The sequence below is a fragment of the Heteronotia binoei genome, chromosome 9 (genome assembly GCF_032191835.1).
Source record: "Heteronotia binoei isolate CCM8104 ecotype False Entrance Well chromosome 9, APGP_CSIRO_Hbin_v1, whole genome shotgun sequence".
Lineage (NCBI taxonomy): Eukaryota > Metazoa > Chordata > Lepidosauria > Squamata > Gekkonidae > Heteronotia > Heteronotia binoei.
In genome coordinates, this window is record NC_083231.1 from 42,950,438 (window position 1) to 42,972,067 (window position 21,630).

General features: G+C 45.4%; 1 protein-coding gene across 2 annotated transcripts in view; it reads left to right on the forward strand.

Annotated features, from left to right (window-relative positions):
* GLRA3 (glycine receptor alpha 3) overlaps positions 1–21,630 on the forward strand; it is a 118,892-nt gene that overhangs the window by 72,648 nt on the left and 24,614 nt on the right. For both annotated transcript variants that reach the window (XM_060246519.1, XM_060246520.1), the window contains 2 exons: positions 2,937–3,160; positions 6,475–6,557. In XM_060246519.1, coding sequence (XP_060102502.1) covers positions 2,937–3,160; positions 6,475–6,557 — 307 coding nt within the window. The remainder of the gene's footprint in view (positions 1–2,936; positions 3,161–6,474; positions 6,558–21,630) is intronic.

Genomic DNA, 21,630 nt, shown 5'->3' on the forward strand with positions numbered 1-21,630 from the left:
TGAGATAAACAACTCTGGTGGCAGAGAGAGTGAGCCATTCCTAAAGTCCCTGATTATAATTCCATATACTTTGTCCTAATTAAACAACTATTTGGGGGGTGGATTTAACAGGCATATTTCTGTAAGCATATCAAGCATAAGTGAAACACACTGTAAATTATTCTCTGTATTTTAATTATAGTATGCAGTTCCACCAAGTTAGGTTTAGAGAGATTAAAATTAAAGCTACCTGGGGGTGTTGAGATGGAGCCCCACGTGCTCATCCAGGTTTGAATGAATGCTAATGCAATTAGGTCAGAGGATGTTGGGGGTTTTGTTCAAGTAGCTAAAAGTACTACTCAAAAGAAAAAGAAAAGACTCAAAAGAGCAAGTGAGTGTTAAGGTATTCTTGAGACAAAGAATAAAGGGCAAAGCAAAAGTAATTGGGAAAAGGAGAAGAGATTCCTTTTAGCGCCAATACAACAGGGAAAGCAATAATTTTCTACAGGCCCATTTCATCTTTAAAATGAAAAGTACAAGGTCTTGTGATTGGATGACCTTGACAAAATTAACATGACTGTTGTGAATTACCCTAGTGACAGTGCTGCCAGATTTTATTATGTACCTCACGCGCTTATGGAAATGACAAATATTCCTCACAGACTGCTGGTTCCCAAATGAGCACAGAGACGACTTTGTTTTAAAGCTGAATTTTTTTAAAAAAATTATCAGGATCACTTCTGTGGTGACATTAAGCAAATCAAAGACATGGATAGATGCTTGAATGCTCTCACTGAACATGATTACCATGCCAGAAGAATAGCAGGGGAGGTCATCTCTAAATTCCCAAATGATCAGATTTCAATGAACATCATTATAGGCTTTATTACAGAATGTGTGTGTGTGTGTGCATGCATGCACACACACACACACACACACACACACACATACAAGATAGCTCAAGGGTGTTAATTCATTGGCTAGTTCCTAAGGATGGTGAGGTTGTCAAAATACATCAGGCAAAAATTCACTCAAAACAGTTAGTAAATATTCTTAGTCATATACAAGAGATGTGAGCCTGCTGGGCAAAAAAAAGGGGTAGAAATATTTAAGTGTTCTACTTCCCTTGGGGTTCCCCCCTCCCATTTTTAAAGTATTTAGATGGGGGAAGAAATAGTGGAAACCGTTGCATAAAATTATAACAGATAAAATAGATATTTGTTTCTCATGATTTTCGCACTATAAACATATACCTCATTTACTCCATATATGCATCTATTTACAGATATCAAATTCTTAACCAGCTTCAGTATCACAGTAGTAGTTCTATTATTGCCATCCAAGTGCTATTTATTTATTTGCTTATATATTAAATTTAATTTAATGGGGAGACTCAAAGTTAACCACAATGAAAATTTTAAAACAGCAGTTTAAAAAACAACAGATGTATAACTGGTCAAACAACGAAATGTTACCCTGAACAGTCTGATTTGCTTTGACTAGGGTCAGGGCTTTTTTGACCCTGGCCCCTGCCTGGTGGAATGAGCTTCCTTTAGAGATCAGGGCCTCTGGGACCTACTACAGTTCTACAAGGCCTATAAAACAGGGCTCTTCCACAAGGCCTTTAGTGGAGGCAGCAGACATTTCCTTTCTATCAGGCTTCTTTTCCCCCAGTGACCCTAAGGCCCGAATGACTATCTGTATCTATTGAGGCATTTATTGCTCTAAATTTTAGATGTATTTTAATCTGTAAATGTTAAATGCTGTGGTTTTAAATGTTGTTGACTTATGATAGAACCTGCCCACACTTGTCAATCCCTGGCTCCGGGTGGGAGATTCCCTGGTTTTTCAGGCTGCTCCCCCGCAACAGCCACCATCTACCTTCAAACCTCAGCAGGTTTAGCCATGGCTTGCCACTGTTTGTGTTTCTGAATCTGTGTGTGCCTTGAAATCTGGAGGAAAGCTGCAGGAAAGCTGCAGGGGATCAGGGGCAGAAGATAGCGCCACATTGCTCTCAGTCACTCTGTTTGCTTGGAGGAAAACTCCACCCATAGGCTGTTCTTTCATTTTCATTTGCCTATTCAACCTAGTTGGTTGAAATACAGCAGATATCTGGTAATGTGAGTAAAGTGAGATCACAAAAGTGTGTGCATGCTGTGTTTAGTGGTACATAGACTTGGTTGTTTATTTTATTAGATTTGCATATCCCACCCTTCCCACAGACAGGCTCAGGGTGGGTTTAGGGTTGTCAGGTCCAACTCAGAAAATATCAGGGGACTTTGGGGATGAAGTTGGGAGACTTTGGGGGTGGAGCCAGGAGACTTTCCCATTCCCTAAATTAAATTAAAATGCATCAGTGCAGTTTCCCTGAATACAGTCTTTATTTCTTTGTCCTCCAGCAGCTAAACTTCCACTAAATGAAAGTGAACACACATTCTCTCATAAAGTAGCCAAAATCATAGAATCATAGAGTTGGAAGGGCCTAGGGTTCTAGGGTCTTAGTGGATCATATGCTTAACATGAGTCAATAGTGTGATGCAGTGGCTAAAAAGGCAAATGCAGTTTTGGGCTGATAGTGTCGAGATCACGTGATGTGATGGTATCGCTTTACTTTGCTCTGATAAGACCCCACCTGGAGTATTGTGTTCAGTTTTGGGCACCACATTTTAAGAAGGATATAGACAAGCTGGAATGGGTCCATATATATAATTTGGATTTTAGTTCAGATGAAGTCACCAGCACTCTAGAATTTCTGTATCTGTCTTTTAACTTTCAACAATAGAGGAGGTCTGTTAAAGGTGGTTTGCTGCAAACAGAAACTTAGGAGTATTATGTTGATTTTTAAAATAAAGGTAGTAAAATCCCTAGCAAATAATGTTTTACAGTTCAATAAGCAGCTATATAAAATATAAGAGTTATCCAGAATAAACCACTGAAGAATTTTGCTTTTCCTTTAGGATTATCGAGTGAATATTTTTCTCCGTCAGAACTGGAATGATCCACGTCTTGCTTATAGTGAATATCCAGATGACTCTTTAGATCTAGATCCCTCCATGTTGGATTCTATTTGGAAGCCTGACTTATTCTTTGCCAATGAAAAGGGTGCCAACTTTCATGAAGTAACTACAGACAACAAGTTGCTACGAATTTTTAAAAATGGAAATGTTCTTTATTCTATCCGGTAAGTTGTTTAAAAAGAACTGATTTTGTAGGAACAATAAAGGTATGATACAGCCTGATTTCTTTTAACCATGTGTAAAGAATACAATCAGTGAATTAACTGAAGAGGGATTGAATCATACCTTTTAATCAGCCCCAACAATCTCATTACTGAGTTTTCTTTCAATAGATTGTATCCCAAGGATGTCCTTCTTTATTTATATATCTGGTGTATTTCTAGACTTTTTTCTAGACTAAGATCCTCAAGGTATGCTTACACTGAGAAGAAACTTCCATCAATGGAAGTTCTTTCTGTTAACATTAAATATCTTCCAGTGATGAATGCAGTCTTTCAATTTATGGAATATTGTATTACAAGGGCACATTGGACCCAACCCAAGTGTTTTTTTCTGAGAGTATACCAGTTGTGGGCAGTGTTCCATCTAAACTGAGTTAGTGTGAGCTAGCTCACAGTTTTTTAGCCTCTGGCTCACGCATTTTTGTCTTAGCTCAGGAAGGATGGCCCCAGAGCAAACTAATTTATGCCATAGCCAAATCGCTCACTCACAACTTTAATGCCAGTAGCTCACAAAGTAGAATTTTTGCTCACAAGACTCCACAGTTTAGAGGCAACATTGGTTGTAGGGTTTACTCCAACCCACTTCTTCATTGTTGAGAAAGGGAAGCCAAAGTCCTTTGGTGGAGATCACAGAAATGGCATGGATAAAAGTAATGGGATTAAAATTGAGGAAGGATGACTGAAAAGGCTGGTTGAATCCAAACCATAACCTTGGGAGGATGGTGGTACAGGAATTAAAAATAAAGTGTTTGCCTTTTTTTCCCCTTTCATATTGGTGAACCCAAGTTTTAGATGAGATTCTATTCCAAATAAATTTCCTCTATTTGGTTGCAATTCTAGGGATGGCACAGTAAGTGACATCTAGATTCAGTGTGCTTTCTCACATTAACAATGATTGACCATGAAATCATTGAAATACCCCAGCTTACCAAAATAGTGGGGCTATGACTACTCACTGGAAATGAATCCAAATAAACAGAATTTATTTTGAGCAGAATTTATTTTGCCTCAACTGCCATCATGTTATAGTAGCATTGCAGAGTAAGGTTAACTAATAAAGATAATGGGAGCTGAAATAAATATTACTTCAGGCAGGTCTGAATTAGACAGAAATTGGAATAATTGTCATTGTTGTTTGACAGACTATGAGATATAACTGGGCCTAGTGTTGTCATAACACTTTCTATTCACTGAAAAGTGCATGACCAGACCACTGTTGGAATGTAAAGTTAGTAGATTTTGAAGAAAGATCTGTGACAGCTTAAGTTTGTCATCAATCAGATGCACCAAAAGGAGGGGAATGCATAATTCCTTTGGAGGAGATGCCAGTTTCCAAGCCTACTTATCTGACTACCACTAATTAGATGCAGATGTAGATGTTATCTTTTGACATGCATTCTCCACATTTTCATGTAGTACAAGTGTTCCATGCAGCCACACAGCAGCTGCAGGGAACAGCACCACGAGAGAATTCCTGCCTTCTCCCCAAAGCAGTTTTCTTGCATAAAAACTGCATGGGGGGGGGGGGAGTATTTCATAGATTTTGCTGCTCCAAGTGCACAGATACTCCATGTGGAGAAGCAAAATCAACAAAATAATTCCCTCCCACAACATCTTTGGGGAAAGGCAGGAGACCTTCCTCTCCTCAGAGTTTTTTTTTTAATTTGTTTTTAGAAGTAGTTCTCTGCAGCTGCTGTGGGGGGCGGGGAGTAACACCTGAAAATATCTGAAAGTACCATCTGAAAGGTACCATCTGGTTTGACTCCAAGAAATGAGTCTTTGATACCAAATGGGATTCAGGGCATAGAGAAAGAAATACAACTGGAGTAACACATGCCCCATGGTTTTCAGTTTGATTATAAAAAGCCATCCAATGAAGCTGATGGGCAGTAGGTTCAGGATGGACAAAAGGAAATACTACTTTACAGAGAGTTATTAAAATGTGGAATTCGCTGCCAGAGGATGTAGTGATCGCCACAGGAATAAATGTCTTTAAAGGGGGATTAGATAGATTTATGGAGGATGTTTATTGGTAACTGGGGGGGAACCTCCACATTCAGAGACACTAAGCCTCTGAATTCCAGTGTAAGGAGGCAAAATCAAGGAAAGGCCTTTTCTGTGCCCTGTTGTTGGCTCTCCAGAGAAACTGACTGGCCACTGTGTGAGACAGAATGCTGGACTAGATGAACCAGTGGTTGATCCAAAAGGGCTCCTCTTATGTTCTTATCAATCTCTGCCTTTGTCAGCTAGGCAGGGTCAGCCCTGGTCCCAGCAGGAAAAAAAAAAGTGGGCAGGGGCAACTATTCTGAAAATCTGATTGTGTGGACAAATCTTAATTAATTTAGATTCCAGTACAGTGTTTCAAGTATTTTCCATAAGCATTCCTCCATATGATTGTTTGGGCCACCACAGATTAAAAAATAATAATAGAGGAACTCTTCTTGTCATAAAAGATCTGTTTTCTTTATAGATGGAAATTTTCCTTCCATTTAGGAGGTTTCTTCTAGCATTAGGCAAACGCTATAGCCAGGGGTGGAATTCTAGCAGGAGCTCCTTTGCATATTAGGCCACACACCCCTGATGTAGCTAATCCTCCAAGAGCTTAGAAGTATCTTTTTTGTAAGGTCTCAGAGGATTGGCTACATCAGGAAGTGTGGCCTAATATGCAAAGGAGATCCTGCTAGAATTCCACCCCTGGCTGTAGCTCATTACAACATTTAGCTGTTGTATGAGCTGTAAGAGTGTTAGCTATGCATACGAAGTTACAAGATTAGACTATAGATTCTGCAATATAGGCAAACCCAAATTTATTTATTTATTGGATTTAAATCCCACCTTCTCTACAAGCAGGCTCAGGGCAGATCACAGACAATAATCAAGCCATTTGGTGAACATAAACAATTCAAAAATAATTGAAATATATTTCATAACTAAAAACAGAGTTGCATGATTTGTTGTGTGCACAACAAATACAAATTGCCTTGATTGAAAAACATGGAAAACCAGAAAATTCATGAGATTTATTCCCAAGGAAGTGTTCAGGGGATGGTGACCTTATGTTTTGCTTCTTATTACATTAAGTAGCTTGCATTCATATCTATCAGTGTCTGAATGCCTGCATCATTCTCAGCTTATGTTCTCTCAAATGATATGTGTATGCCTTAATGCAAACTCTTTGTGCATATATTAGTTTGGAATGTGAAGGAATGTATGCTGTCCAAAATATGCTTTATAATGGCTGCTTTGTATTCTTTCAGACTGACTTTAATACTCTCCTGTCCAATGGATCTCAAAAATTTTCCAATGGATGTCCAAACATGTATAATGCAGCTGGAAAGCTGTAAGTGTGAATAAAATCTTCTCATGTCCATATTAGACAGTTTTGTGGTACCTTAAAGACTACTGATTTATTGCATCAGGGGCTTCCAAAGGAAATATTCTGCCACATCATGTCCCATGTTAATACAACACTTGGATCAAACATCTATAGCTACATTATAAATGAAACAGATAATACTAGTGATTTCCAAATGAGAAGGAAATGCATTCTCTAAATTGGGAAAATGTCTATTTCTCCCCCTTGAATGAGGTCCATAAGTGGAGGGAGGAGAAGCTCAAATCACTAACACTTCCTCTCCCCACCTACAATTCAAGTGAATTAAAGCTGCAGTTCTCCATAATATCCTGTCAGTAAAGAAGGCACAAGATTGTAAATATTAGATATGATGATCATTTTAAGTAGCAGTGACAATCACCCTCCAAGTTGGAAGGAAATCAGTGAACTGTGGTGTAAAATAAATCATATTAGCCACTTGTTTTTCTGCTTGTTTGTCATAGTGGTGCTCAGGTCACACTTAAATCATCTGTGTTATACACTTAGCTTGAGAAATTCTGCTCTTCAGGAAAGCATATACTTCAAGCTCTCCTGGAGGCAGGCTATTAGGGTGTCTTGTGGGGAAGTCATAAAATGAATACAGTCAACACGATGATATTTCTTACCCACAGCAGGATGCTGAGAAATCTGCTTAGATTTAATCAGCAAAGCGGCTCTGGAACCCATGCCTTAAATAGTAACTGTAAAAAAATAATGAGAGCAGAAATCAAAGACATCACTTGGAGAACTATAGGGCAAATGTCTAATCCAGTTGAGATCTTTGTGAATAATTACTTACTGTGCAAAACGCCACAGATCCACTGTGTCCAAGACACTTTGTGTCCGCAATAAAATCCAAGGAGGGAAAATGTATGCAGTTGTTTGAAATAAATGCTATGGGAAATGAACTCTATAGCAAAGGAAAATAACACAGGAAAAGAAAGAGCATTGCTCCCCCAGCTGGAATAATGAGGCAGACATGTATGTTGGGAGAAAACAGAGCCACTTAATTAACATAATTTAACTGGGTGGGGCAGACCAACAAGGCGAGCACAGGGTATCCCCATACCCTGCATCATCTTGTATAGGGCAGGCCTCCCTGCCCCTGGCATGAGCCATCCCTGCGGCTATTACCGGGCAGCTGGGTCTGAGCTGCCCCCCCCTTCATGGCCTCCCACATAAGGAGCCTTACAAGGTGAGGGCAACCTCTGGCCGGCCCTCTAGACAGAGAGCCGTACAGCCCAGCTGCTAATCAACCCGACCAGAAGCCCCAAAACAGGGAAGACTCAGGGTGCTCACTGAAACAGGAATGTACCCCACCTAACTCCAGCCACCACCAGCCTCAAGCCTCAGCTTAGGGACTCGCACCCATTGGATGGCCCAGAGCCACCCGAATCCCGCACTGGAGATCACCAAGAAAGGCCATTTTCTCCAACACCGACAGGTGGACCCCGTCGGCCCTGTAAAATTCAGCGCGGTTTGCTCAAATCTCTGGATGAGCCAAGTACCCGGTTCACCTTACATCTGGCCTGTTCAATCCCCACCAGCTCCCAGGCTGTGTGCCAGACATGACGGGGAAGTATGGCAGACCACAGGATTACTACCCTTGGCCACCTGTGCTGAATGACCTGGAAATCCTCCACTGCCTGAAGCGAGAGGGCTTTCCCCTTCAGGAGGCCAAGGTCATTCCCCCCAAGGTGAATAACCACCATGTGTAGCAGAGGGCCAACCCTCCCCTGGAACAACTGTGGCAAGAGCCCGGACCAACGGAGGCCCCGGCGCCCTTGCCATTCAACAACGATCCATTCACTTAGGCCCAGCTGGGACCCAATGGGCCAGCCAAAACACCATATTGTGCGATAAGAATCCTCTTTCTCTTCGGCCGAGCCACAGCACCTAAAATGAGAAAACAGTTAGAACGTATAACCAAAGCTCAATGGGGCAATTTAACAAACACCTCTTTTACTGGTCACCAAGGGGTGTACATAGAAGCGATAGGCAGATGATCACCATCAACCCAAATGCTGAATCTCGGGGCCCGGATACCCCATGGCAGACGTGGTGGACACTGCCTCAATTCGGAAGGAATGGGTGCCAAATTTGACACCTGCCAACCCCAACACTTTTGAGGCCCTAGTGGTGACTGCCCAAAATTGAAATTTTGTCAAAGGTGAGCAATCCTCATGGCAAAAAAAAGGGGGCCTGCAGAATCGCCCCTGATCGCCACCTACTGTGCCAGGGCCTGCACCAGGCAGAGCTCCTGTTGATCACAAGGGCCCAGCACCAAGCAAGAGCCTTTTTGCACCTGATCCGTTTTAGATTTCCAAATCTTAATGGAGACCTGGTCACCAATAAACTGCATGTTGCCGGCAGCCAACACATGCCCCGATGTATCACCTCAGGACTGGATGACCAGTTCACTGACCTTTAAGGTCCCGAAAAATGCTGTCAGGGACGCAATGTGGAAGAGTATTGCCTCAAAATCTGATGCACATACCCCTGGCCACACTCCAAACAACACCTTAAGAACCAATGGGGAAATCAGTTGCCTGGGATCAACTTGTGGGCCACACTCCTGCGCCCACCCCTCAAGCATTTTTCTTAATCGGAAATCGCTAGTAGCTTCAGGCAACCCTTGGGCCCTGCTGGCAAATGCCAGCACCGCCAATTGGGTTCTTAGGGGTTTTATTGCCAGGCCTCTGCCCTTTAAGTGCACATAGTATTACATAAGGTGTGCGATGGGAATGGGCCATGCCTCTCGCAACCCTACCTGAGATCTGAAAGCACTAAATTGGGCTGCTGCTCGGCCATACGCCCACCTAGTGCTAGGAGCTAGGGCTAATTGAATAGCTCTATTTGCCTCAACTCGCCAAATCTCCATAACTCCTGTGGCATCCGCCGGCCTGGGGTCCACTTCTGGAGCCAACTGACAAAACCTCTGCATCTGTCAACAAGACAGAGCGTCTGTCACCGCATTACAGACCCCAGGGACATGCCGGGCAAGGAAAAGAATGTTCAAGCTTAGGCAGTCCAGCGTAAAAGTCCTGACCGGGTTCATAACAGGCTCAGATTTCGATGTTAGAGTGTTTATCACATGCAAGACTGCCATATTGTTGCACCAGAAATGTATGACATGGTTGGCCAGGTCCACCCTCCCAGAGACATACTGCCATGACAATGGGGAAGAACTCCAAAAAGGTTAAGTTCCAGCATATGCCTTTGGCCAAACATTCCCTGGGCCACTCCTCTGCGCACCAATGCCTCCGAAAATACACTCCAAAACCGATGGAATCTGCCACATCTGCAGGGCCCTCACCTCTTCCGGCAGCTGATTCCACCATGTAGGGGCCATAACAGAGAAAGCCCTTTCTCTGGTGGACTTCAACCGGGCTTCCTTCGGCCCGGTTGCAAGCAAAGTTAAGGTGACCAACTATTTGCTGGAGTTCCAGGAGGGAGACCTTACACTTACCCTTCAAGGCAGCTAAACTAGCCCTCAGTCCAGAGACCTTCTCAGCAGGGAGATGTAAAGCTTGATGCCTGGTATCCAATTCAATACCTAAAAAGGTCAAAAGCGAGACGGGGCCTTCGGTTTTTTCGTGAGCCAGGGGAACACCCAGTTCCCCCGTCAGCCTGATTATGCATCCAGAAGACGGGCACACTGTCCTGATCCCACAGGGTCAGTGAACAGAAAGTCATCAAGGTAATGCACTGCATCCTCAGACCCAGTTCTGCTCCAAAGGGCCCATTCTAAAAAGTTACTAAAGCGCTCAAAGGCTGAACACGACACAGAGCACCCCATCGGGAGTGCCCTGTCCATGTTGTATTGGCCTTCAAATGCGAACCGCAGCAACTCTAAGTCGCTGGGGTGAACTGGAAGAAGGCAAAAATGCTGACTTGATGCCACTTTTTGCCATTTCAGCCCCAATCCTGCAACGGTGTACCACCTTGACCACTTAGTCAAAGGAAGTATACCTAACTGAGCACAGGTTGTCAGGAATAGTGTTGTTCACTGACCCACCTCGGGGGTAAGACAGATGGTGAATCAAATGAAATTCACCCACTGCCTTTTTGGGTACTAATTCCAAAGGAGAAACACTTAAGTTGGGCACTGGAGGGGATGCAAAAGGGCCCAAAACGCGCCCTTCGGTGCATTCCTTGGCAATCTTCTCCTGCACCACATTTTCCATCCCCATCACAGAGTGCAGATTAGCTGCCATGAAAGGGTCCCTAGGGCCCTGAACCCAAATTTGAAACCCTCCCATAAATAAACCCAATCAGCTGCCTTGAGGTATCAAGGCAAAAGTTCCTTAAACACTCTCAGTCTGATGGGACTGGCCCCCTTTGGGTATGTTGGGCAGGTCCCCCAGACCGCTTGCCATCACCCTTGGGCTTTGTCTTGCTACATGCAGAGAACACTCTGCCACACAGCGGACACTTGTCCTTGTATTTGTACGACTTGCTGGTGCAGACGCTCTGCAATGTATATTCCCAGCATAATAATCGGGTTTGAACCAACTGCCCCACTGCTGAGCAGAGCCCTGGGGTTGTTGCCTGCTTACTGACCAAATGACCACTATCCGATCGGTCACCAGCGTTCGGTTTAGCTGGAGACATCAGTTGTAGCCATAGCTGCTGGTTAATTTGGTCCCACAGCATTGTGCTCTCATACAGAACTCCTCATCATACTGCAACTATGCAGACCCCGAGAAGTCCATATATGCTTTATAAATTATGTCGCAGTATTGAAACAGCGGTGCAGCCCGTAAAGGCTGGGCACGCACTATTACCCCTGCGTATATAAAAAAACCAGGCAACCAATTGGCCCAGTTTCGCTCCACCTTCCTCTGCTTCAGTTTCTCCTTATCCTTGTCATCAAGGTCCTCCTTCTCCTTTTTCTCCAATTCCCAGTAGAGGAAGCCAAAGACATCCACATACTCACCCCTTAAAATCTTCTCCCGGATCTCCACTGTGAGGTGATCCCCCAATGGCATGGCTGTGTCACCAAAAGGGTGAAACTGAAAGGGTACATTCCCATGAGGGGCTGGGGGAAAACCCCAGGCACCCCATGGGTGATATGACCAGCCCTGTTGTATAGGTCACTGGGGTTGCTGTCCCCACGGCCGAGCCCCAGAACTAACCTGCTGGGCAGCTGCTCCACCGCCTGGCAGCAGGGCACTGACCAGACAGGGGAACTGGACAGAACCCCACATGGAACACTGCCCGCATGGAACCCCACATGGAACACTGGGTGTGTCAGCCTTGGCAGCAGCAGGTTTACCTAAAAATGGTCTGGCTCCACTCCACCCTTGTGTCCCCAGGACCCACCCTGCATTGTATGGCACACCCCCATGGGCTGGAGGCCACTGCCCCCATGGCCAAGCCGCACTCTGTTGTATTGCATTAGACCCACCTTCTGAATCAGTGTGCATCACAGCCACTGCTACTGGTAGGCCACTCCTTGGCCGACTGGGTCCTTGCCCTGTCCATTGTCCGGATCCAGGGCAAGGATCCGGATCCAGATCCAGCTCCTCCACCTCGCCACCATCCTTGTCATCAGCCTGCTTCTGTAAAGCAGAAAGCCTGGCCAACACCTCCTTTTCAAACGCTTGTGTGGAAGTCCTGGCAGCCTTACAGCCCCTGGGCAATTTGGAGGCACCCACTTCCAAGCCTCTATCCTGTTCCAGAGCAGCCAACTGATCTATGATCACCTGCCTAGTAATGGCTTCCTCCTCCTCTCCTGGGACATTGGCCCATTGATTGCCCTGCCCGGAAGGTTTCTTCAGGGGCTGTTTTCCCTTGGGCACACCCTGTCCCTTCTTAGGTGCCATTGCCAACTCTATTTAACCAAGCCGAGCTGCGAAGCACCCACTCCCCTAATACCCTCCTTAGATAAGGGGAGGGTGAGGGTGGTGTAGGGGTTATAAAGGGGGGCTGACCAGTCACCCAACACCCAACTAGGGTGAAAAAGCCCGGTGTGGCAGACTCCATAGGCCCCAAAACATGGAGTGGGGGTGGGGTGGGGGATGGAATGGGGGGGAAGGAGGCTTCAACCCAAGCATCACAGCCCCCGCTGCCTTCCTGAACACGACCCTACCATAGCTCCTAAAAGGCCCCCCAATGGCACACCCCCATGGGCTGGAGGCCACTGCCTCAGCAGCTGCAGAAAGCCTGCTCAAACCGCTGCAGAAAGCCTGCAGAAAGCCTGTTCAAACCACTGCTCCTAACGCTGTGATGCTCTTCCATCTCCTGGACCCGGCTGCTCCACAATGCACCACTCTCCGCTACTTCCCCGGCCCGCAACAGGCCGCCTGGCAAGAGAGAGGCCGCGAAAACGCTCCCCGCCCATCCAAGGAGAAAGAACAACTGTGTGCTCTTGGGCGGGGCCAGGACTTATAAAACCCTCAGCCTCTGCCCCTCTCCTTATTCCCGGATGGGCGGGAGAATGCGTCGGCCTCCTCTCCTTCCGGGAGAGCAAACTTGGCCCCCAGCCTATAGCTGCGGTAGCTATACCAGAAGCGGCCTGGTTGGGAAGGGGCCAGAATAGCATTAGAAGAAGTATTTTAAGGTCTGCAGTCCTGTTCCCCCACTTCCCCACATAATCAGTATTAAGAGCTGGAGCACCGCCTAAAATATGGGAAATCTGACTTCAAATTCAGATTCTGCCATGAAGCTTGCTGGTGACCTTGTGACATTACACTCTCTCAGCCTAATCTAGGATTGTTGTGATGATGAGAGCAGTGGGGAAGTAACAACCATCCATACTACCCTGAGTTCCTTGGAAGATGGTGGGATACAAATGTACAAAATGGAGAGATTTCTACTAAACCCATGCTTCTGAGGACTAAGAGAAGGCAATATCTTGCTTGTGGGATGCATATCTTTTGCCAAAGTAATTTTGTCAGGAAAATGTATTGCTATTCTCCTCCAAACATCCAGCCTTCACAGGGCCATACCAGGAGTCCAGGGATAGGGTAAGCTAAAAGAGAAAACTTGCCAAATGACTTATGAGCAAATTATTTTGCTTTTAGCTTGTGAAATCTTAGCAATACAGCGTGGTTTGTGATGACATATTAGCTGAGTCCAGACCGCCAGCTCAGGGCGGCAGTATGCTGACCTGGAAATGAGCTGGCAGAAACAGAAGCACCCAGGGGTGTCCAGATAGTGTGTGGTCCACTGCAGGAACAGGGATGGGCTCCGAGTGCCTCAGAGGAGTGTCCACAGCACCCATGCTCCCATCTGCCACTCCCTGGTGCGCTTCCTGGCCATCCAGACAGCCTGGGAAGCACCTCAGAGATGCCTGAGTAATTTGGTACCACTTTGGCAGTGGTACCTTTTTGAGGGAGTTGGAATGCAGTTGGAATGCAGGTAGGGGTATTGCAGGGGGGTATTTTTGGAGGGGGACATTAGGAGGGCTTCAAGTGTCCTGGCCCCACTGATGGACCTCCTGATGGCACCTGGGTTTTTTTTGGCCATTGTGTGATACAGAGTGTTGCACTGGATGGGCCATTGACCTGATTCAACATGGCTTCTCTTATGTTCTTAGGGATGGGGTGAGGGTGGGGCAGGACTGGAGCCACTTGGACACGCTTTTTTGATCCTTTTGCAAGCCATCCCTGGAGTGGCTTATACTGCCTGTCTGGAAACAGCCATCTTGACACAATGGTACTATTGGTACTACATTATGTCAAGCATACAGAACTGCAATAAAAAGTAGATTCAGGTGGTAAGCCATGTTGGTCTGAAGCAATAGAACAAAGTTGGAGTTCAGTGGCACCTTTAAGACAAAGTTTAAACTCTGTTGGTCTTAAAGCTACCACTGGACTCAATAAAAAGTAGTCAATTCTGTAGTTAGACTCTGTGGTTCCATCTCACCACATTCTCACTTTATCCAATGGCGGTCTGCACAAAGACTTTATGCTTTACTGGCGCACTCTATCTGCAGATAATGGCTGATGCCACTGCAGTAACACTAAGGATAAGAGGATTACCAATTTATTCATAACATAAGAAAATAAGAGGTGCCTTGCCACTTCAGTGTAGTGTTATAAGTGGCAGACTCTAATCTGGAGAACCGGGTTTGATTCCCCATTCCTCCACATACACCCAGCCAGCTGGGTGACCTTGGGTTAGTCACAGTTCTCTCAGAGCTGTTCTCACAACAGCAGTTCTCTCAGAGCGCTCTCAGCCACACCTACTTCACAGAGTGTCTGTTGTGGAGAGAGGAATTAATTTTAAGCTGTGCCTTGCCAAAGGCTGAGCACATCTCACAGAGGTTTGAGAGGAGCAGAACAGAGCAGAGCAACTCTGATAGCTGAGACAGCTGGAGAAGTTGCTGAGAATTTCTGAGTTTTGAAAGACTTCATTCTGAGGTTTGTGGGGCTGCCTAAAATTCTGAGTTGTGATAGCTGGGGAACTGCTCTTTGTTTGGTCTTTGTTTGGTTGAGTGGGCTAAAGGTGAAAGAGATTGAGAGTGATTCCTGCTGATTGGTTAGGAGTGCCTCTGCTCCACCCTCTTTGCATTTTAAGCTGCGCCTTGCCAAAGGGCTCTTGGCCTGTGGCTCTTCGCCTAGGGGCTCCCTAAGGGCCAGGAACCCAGATCCCTGATTTCCTTGTTCTCCCAGTAAGGTAAGTTGACCCTCCAGAAGGGGAGCTACTTAGACAAACAGCATTTACAGAGGACTGTATATTTTAATATATATATATAATGAAGATAAAATGCCATATATATCATGAAGATAGAATGCCAGCAGGGGGTTGAGGGCTTTCCAGTGTTTTGCACTGAGTGTCACATGTACTACTATCTGCCCAAAGGACAGAAATCTTGGGTATGTGCTTGATGCAAGGAGCTCCTGGTCCTCAGGGAATGAGTTTGTACCCTTGAGGCCGAGGTGACTGCCCTGGAGAAGCAGAGACGGTCAGTTAGGCACTTGGGGAAGACTCTCGGGGGCGTATTAGATAAGCCCCGCTCTGAACGTAGCAGCCCCGTTGCTATCAGAGAGCGTGAGGGTCGAGAGGGAACAGGGCACCGTGCTGAGGATAAGGGGAATGCACCCTCAGAAGGGACCTCTTCTTCAGTTGGTGAGCAGGAATCCTTTCGCGCCAAGGAAACATCCCTGGGCAGGGGGAGAGGGGGGGTATTGGTGGTTGATGATTCGATCCTTAGGCAAGTAGACAGCTGGGTGGCAAAACCGCGTACTGACCGTATGGTGACTTACCTGCTTGGTGCAAAGGTAGCAGACATTACGCGTGTAGCAAATAGGCTGATAGACAGTGCTGGGGAGGAGCCTGTGGTCATGGTGCATGATGGCACCAACGATGTGGGGAAATGCAGTCGTGAGGTCCTGGAGGAAAAATTTAGGCTGCTAGGGGGGAGACTTAAGGCCAGGACCTCCAAGGTAGCCTTCTCAGAAGTGCTACCTGTTCCATGTGCAGGGCAGGAGAGACAGGCACAAATTAGAAGTCTCAATGTGTGGATGAGACGATGGTGTAAGGAGGAAGGGTTTAAGTTTGTTAGGCACTGGGATGCTTTCTGGAACAAGCGGGAGCTGTACAAAAGAGATGGTCTCCACTTGTCCCCAGATGGAACCAGGCTGCTGGCGCTTAAAATCAAAAAGGTGGCAGAGCAGTTTTTAAACTAAATCTTGGGGGAAAGCTGACAGGAGATTAAATGTCTCTGGTTCGGGAGGACTCATCTCAAAGAGATGAAGGGTTGGCTGCTATTTTTCTACCGGGTAACGGATCAGTGTTGTCCACTGTGATGGTGACAAACATTATGGACTGTCTGCCAGAGTCTCGAGGTGGCAGGAGGAAGGTGGCGGGCCTAGCTTGCCTGGGAAATTATAGATGTTTTTATGCAAATGCTAGAAGTGTTCGCAGTAAAATTGGTGAATTGGAATGTTTAGTGTTGGGAGAAAACATAGATATTGTGGGAATTTCAGAAACTGGGTGGAATGAGGAGAATCAGTGGGACACGGTGATTCCTGGATATAAGTTATATTGGAAGGATAGGGAGGGAAGGGTTGGAGGTGGGGTGGCTCTGTATGTCAGAGAGGATATACGGTCCAGTAAGACTGAGGTCAGAGAATTAGATTCCCTTTTAGAAATGCTTTGGGTTGAAATAGAGGGCCCAAAACTATGGGAGTTTGTTATCGCCCACCAAATCAAAAGAGAGAAGATGATTATAATATGATGGAAGGCTTAAAGATAGCGGCTAAATGTAAAAACTGTGTCATAATAGGTGATTTTAACTACCCGCAGATTGATTGGGTCAATATGTGTTCTGGTCGAGAGAAAGAGATTGAGTTTCTTGATGCTCTCAATGACTGTGCTATGGAGCAGATGGTCTCAGAACCTCAGTACTGCCCAAGACTTGGTGAGAGATATAAAAGTGATTGTGCCGCTTGGGAGCAGTGACCATAATGTTATTGATTTCACCGTTTGTATAAATAGGGAGTTGCCCAAAAAGACCGCCACAACCACGTTTAACTTTAAAAGGGGTAAATTCTCTGAGATGAGGAGGCATGTGAGGAGGAAACTGAAAGGAAAGGTAAATACGGTCAAAACCCTTGGGGAAGCCTGGAGACTATTTAAAAATATAATCCTAGAAGCTCAGATAAAATACATGCCACAAGTTAGGAAAGGCACAAATAGGCATAAGAAAAAGATTGCATGGTTAATAAACAAAGTAATGGAAGCTATAAAAGGTAAGAAGGACTCCTTTAAGCGGTGGAAAACCAGTCCAAGTGAGATTAGTAAAAAGGAACACAGGCAGTGGCAAATCAAATGCAAGACTGTGATCAGGCAGGCAAAAAGGGACTATGAGGAGCATATTGCAAAAAACATAAAGACCAACAATAAAAATTTCTTCAAATATATTAGAAGTAGGAAACCAGCCAGGGAGGCAGTGGGGCCCTTGGATGACCATGGGGTAAAAGGATTACTGAAGGAGGATAGGGAAATGGCTGAGAAGCTGAATGAATTTTTTGCCTCCGTCTTCACTGTGGAAGATGAGAACTTTTTGCCCGCCCCAGAACCACTAATTTTGGAAGGGGTGTTGAAAGACCTGAGTCAGATTGAGGTGACAAAAGAGGAGGTCCTACAACTGATAGACGAATTAAAATCTAATAAGTCACCGGGTCCGGATGGCATACATCCGAGAGTTATGAAAGAACTCAAAGTTGAACTTGTGGATCTTTTGACAGAAATCTGTAATCTTTCATTGAAATCTGCCTCCGTTCCTGAGGACTGGAAGGTAGCAAATGTCACCCCCATCTTTAAAAAGGGTTCCAGAGGAGATCTGGGAAATTACAGGCCAGTCAGTCTGACTTCAGTACCGGGAAAGTTGGCAGAAAGCATTATCAAGGACAGAATGAGTAGGCACATTGATGGACACGGGTTATTGAGGAAGACTCAGCATGGGTTCTGTAAGGGAAGATTTTGCCTCACTAACCTGTTACATTTCTTTGAGGGGGTGAACAAACATGTGGACAAAGGAGACCCGATAGATGTTGTTTACCTTGACTTCCAGAAAGCTTTTGATAAAGTTCCTCATCAAAGGCTCCTTAGAAAGCTTGAGAGTCATGGAGTAAAAGGACAGGTCCTCTTGTGGATCAAAAACTGGCTGAGTAATAGGAAGCAGAGAGTGAGTATAAATGGGCAGTCTTCGCAGTGGAGGACGGTAAGCAGTGGGGTGCTGCAGGGCTCGGTACTGGGTCCCATGCTCTTTAACTTGTTCATAAATGATTTAGAGTTGGGAGTGAGCAGTGAAGTGGTCAAGTTTGCAGATGACACTAAATTGTTCAGGGTGGTGAGAACCAGAGAGGATTGTGAGGCACTCCAAAGGGATCTGTTGAGGCTGGGTGAGTGGGCGTCAACGTGGCAGATGCGGTTCAATGTGGCCAAGTGCAAAGTAATGCACATTGGGGCCAAGAATCCCAGCTACAAATACAAGTTGATGGGGTGTCAACTGGCAGAGACTGACCAAGAGAGAGATATTGGGGTCGTGGTAGATAACTCACTGAAAATGTCAAGACAGTGTGCGTTTGCAATAAAAAAAGGCCAACGCCATTCTGGGAATTATTAGAAAGGGAATTATTAGGAAGGGAATTGAAAACAAATCAGCCAGTATCATAATGCCCCTGTATAAATCGATGGTGCAATCTCATTTGGAGTACTGTGTGCAGTTCTGGTCGCCGCACCTCAAAAAGGATATTATAGCATTGGAGAAAGTCCAGAAAAGGGCAACTAGAATGATTAAAGGGCTGGAACACTTTCCCTATGAAGAAAGGTTGAAACGCTTGGGACTCTTTAGCTTGGAGAAATGTCAACTGCGGGGTGACATGATAGAAGTTTACAAGATAATGCATGGGATGGAGAAAGTAGAGAAAGAAGTACTTTTCTCCCTTTCTCACAATACAAGAACTCGTGGGCATTTGATGAAATTGCTGAGCAGACAGGTTAAAATGGATAAAAGGAAGTACTTCTTCACCCAAAGGGTGATTAACATGTGGAATTCACTGCCATAGGAGGTGGTGGCGGCCACAAGCATAGCCACCTTCAAGAGGGGTTTAGATAAAAATATGGAGCAGAGGTCCATCAGTGGCTATTAGCCACAGTGTGTGTGTGTGTGTGTGTGTGTGTGTATATATAATTTTTTTGCCACTGTGTAACACAGAGTGTTGGACTGGATGGGCCATTGGCCTGATCTAACATGGCTTCTCTTATTTTCTTATGTTCTTAGGAAGGGAAGGAGATTGTAAGGTGTTCTGAGATTCCATGTGAAGGGTAGGATATAAATCCAACTCTTCTTCTTGCTAGCTCATACTAGCACACCTTGTCCATTTTTAGAATTTATATCCCACTTTTCTTCCTGATTGGGACTCAATATGGCTTTTCACATTATTCTCCCCATCTCTACTTTATCCTCACAACCACTGAGGTAGGTTAGGCTGACAGATTGTGACAGGTTGTGGGGCACCTGGAAATGTTCCATTACAAAGCAGGGATTAAAACCTGGTGTTCCCAGGTCATACTGGCAATGGATTCCACAATTTAATTACTTATTGAAATACTGCTTTTGCCTATTACTCAACTTCATTCAGTGGCCCTAAATTCTGGTATTATGCTTAGGAATGTCTCACCACTTAACTTTGCAATGCTTCTGAAACCTGGATTTTTATTAATGTTTTTGCCATTCATCTCTCTATTACTATTATACTTGTATGAAAAAAGAAAGCCCCTGTGTCACTTTTGTGAAGCAATGACCTCCCAGGCCATGGGTGCTGAGATCTACTGGAATTCAGAACCATTTGGTCTGATGTAAGTGGAATGCAAGGGAAAATCGGGGACAAAGGGTGGCAATTGGGGGCGAGCGGTCCCAGAGGCGCACACTGGACTGTGGAGTGCCTCAGGGGGCAGTTCTCTCACCAACGCTATTTAATATCTATATGCGCCCCCTTGCCCAGATTGCCAGGAGACATGGACTTGGGTGCCATCAATATGCAGATGACACCCAACTCTATCTGCTAATGGACGGCCGGCCTGACTGCGTCCCAGAGAATTTAGACCGGGCCTTGCAGGATTTGGCAACCTGGTTGAGGAAGAGCGGGCTGAAACTGAATCCAGCGAAGACAGAAGTTCTTTGTCTGGGTCGGGGTGCTCGGGGAGGGGAAATACCTCTCCCGGTCTTCGACGGGGCACCGGGTTAAGAGCCTGGGAGTTTTACTGGAGCCTGCATTATCAATGGAGGCCCAGATTGCAGCCACTGCCAAGTCAGCCTTTTTCCATCTAAGGCGGGCAAAGCAGTTGGCTCCCTTCCTAGAGCGCCAAGATCTGGCAATGGTGCTTCATGCAACGGTCACCTCAAGACTGGATTACTGTAATGCCCTCTACATGGGGCTGCCTCTGTACCGAACCCGGAAGCTGCAGCTGGTGCAGAACGCAGCGGCTAGACTGTTGCTGGGACTCCCTAAATGGGAGCACATACAGCTTGGGCTGCGCGAACTGCACTGGCTGCCAGTTACATACCGGATTCGTTACAAAGTGCTGGTCATTACCTTTAAAGCCCTATATGGTCGAGGACCTGTCTACCTTAGGGACCATCTCTCCCCATATGAACCCCAGAGAGCACTGAGGTCAGCCGGGAAAAACTTGCTGACTATCCCCGGACCGAGAGAGGTGAAGTTGCAAAGCACCCGTAACCGGGCCTTCTCCTCTATAGCCCCGAGCCTATGGAACCAACTTCCGCAGGGCCTGCAAGACCTTCCTCTTCAGACTGGCTTTCGCTGATGAAAATGGAATTTGCGAAGGAAACCGCCATCAGAAAAAGTAAACATAGCATTAGCACTTTTACTAATTTAATTAATTTAATTAATTTAATTTTAAAACTTAACCAGATTTTAATTAAACGCTTATAATGTTTAATGTAATTTTCTCCATTTGTATAATCAACCCTGACCTATGCTGTTAGCCGCCCTGAGCCTGCTCCGGCGGGGAGGGCGGGATATAAATAAAATTTGTTGTTGTTGTTGTTGTTGTTGAAAAGTCTAGCTAGCTTGCATTAGGGTTCTTCGTGGAGTTGGGGGGAGGGGTTCTTTTGCATTCACTGTGTGTTCTTTGTCCAGCCCACTATTCCTATAGTTTCCTCTGTTCAGCTATTATGTTTCTCAGTTTCTCCTGGGTTGATAAAATAGCATTTTCTCTCCCACCACAGATGCCAGCTTTTTTTTCCCAGTGAAGCCTTTTCCCCCTGTAGCAAAGAGTTATCAATACTTGTTCTTTTCTGGGTATTGTTTGTATGGGTTGTCTCTATCTGGTATCTAAAGTCTCTTGAGGTGGAAAAAAGAGAGTCAGAGAGGGTCTCAGTCCATTTTTGTTCTGAGAACTTGGTAGGGTTTTCAGTCCCCAGTTGGGGGCAAGGGATCCTCCAGTTTGGAGCCTCACCCTTGGTTCAGGGCTATCAGAAACTGGGGGAAATTATCCCTCCCCCAAACAGGCAAGTAACCAAAAGTAAACATGATGTGCCTATGTCACTCAAAAGTGA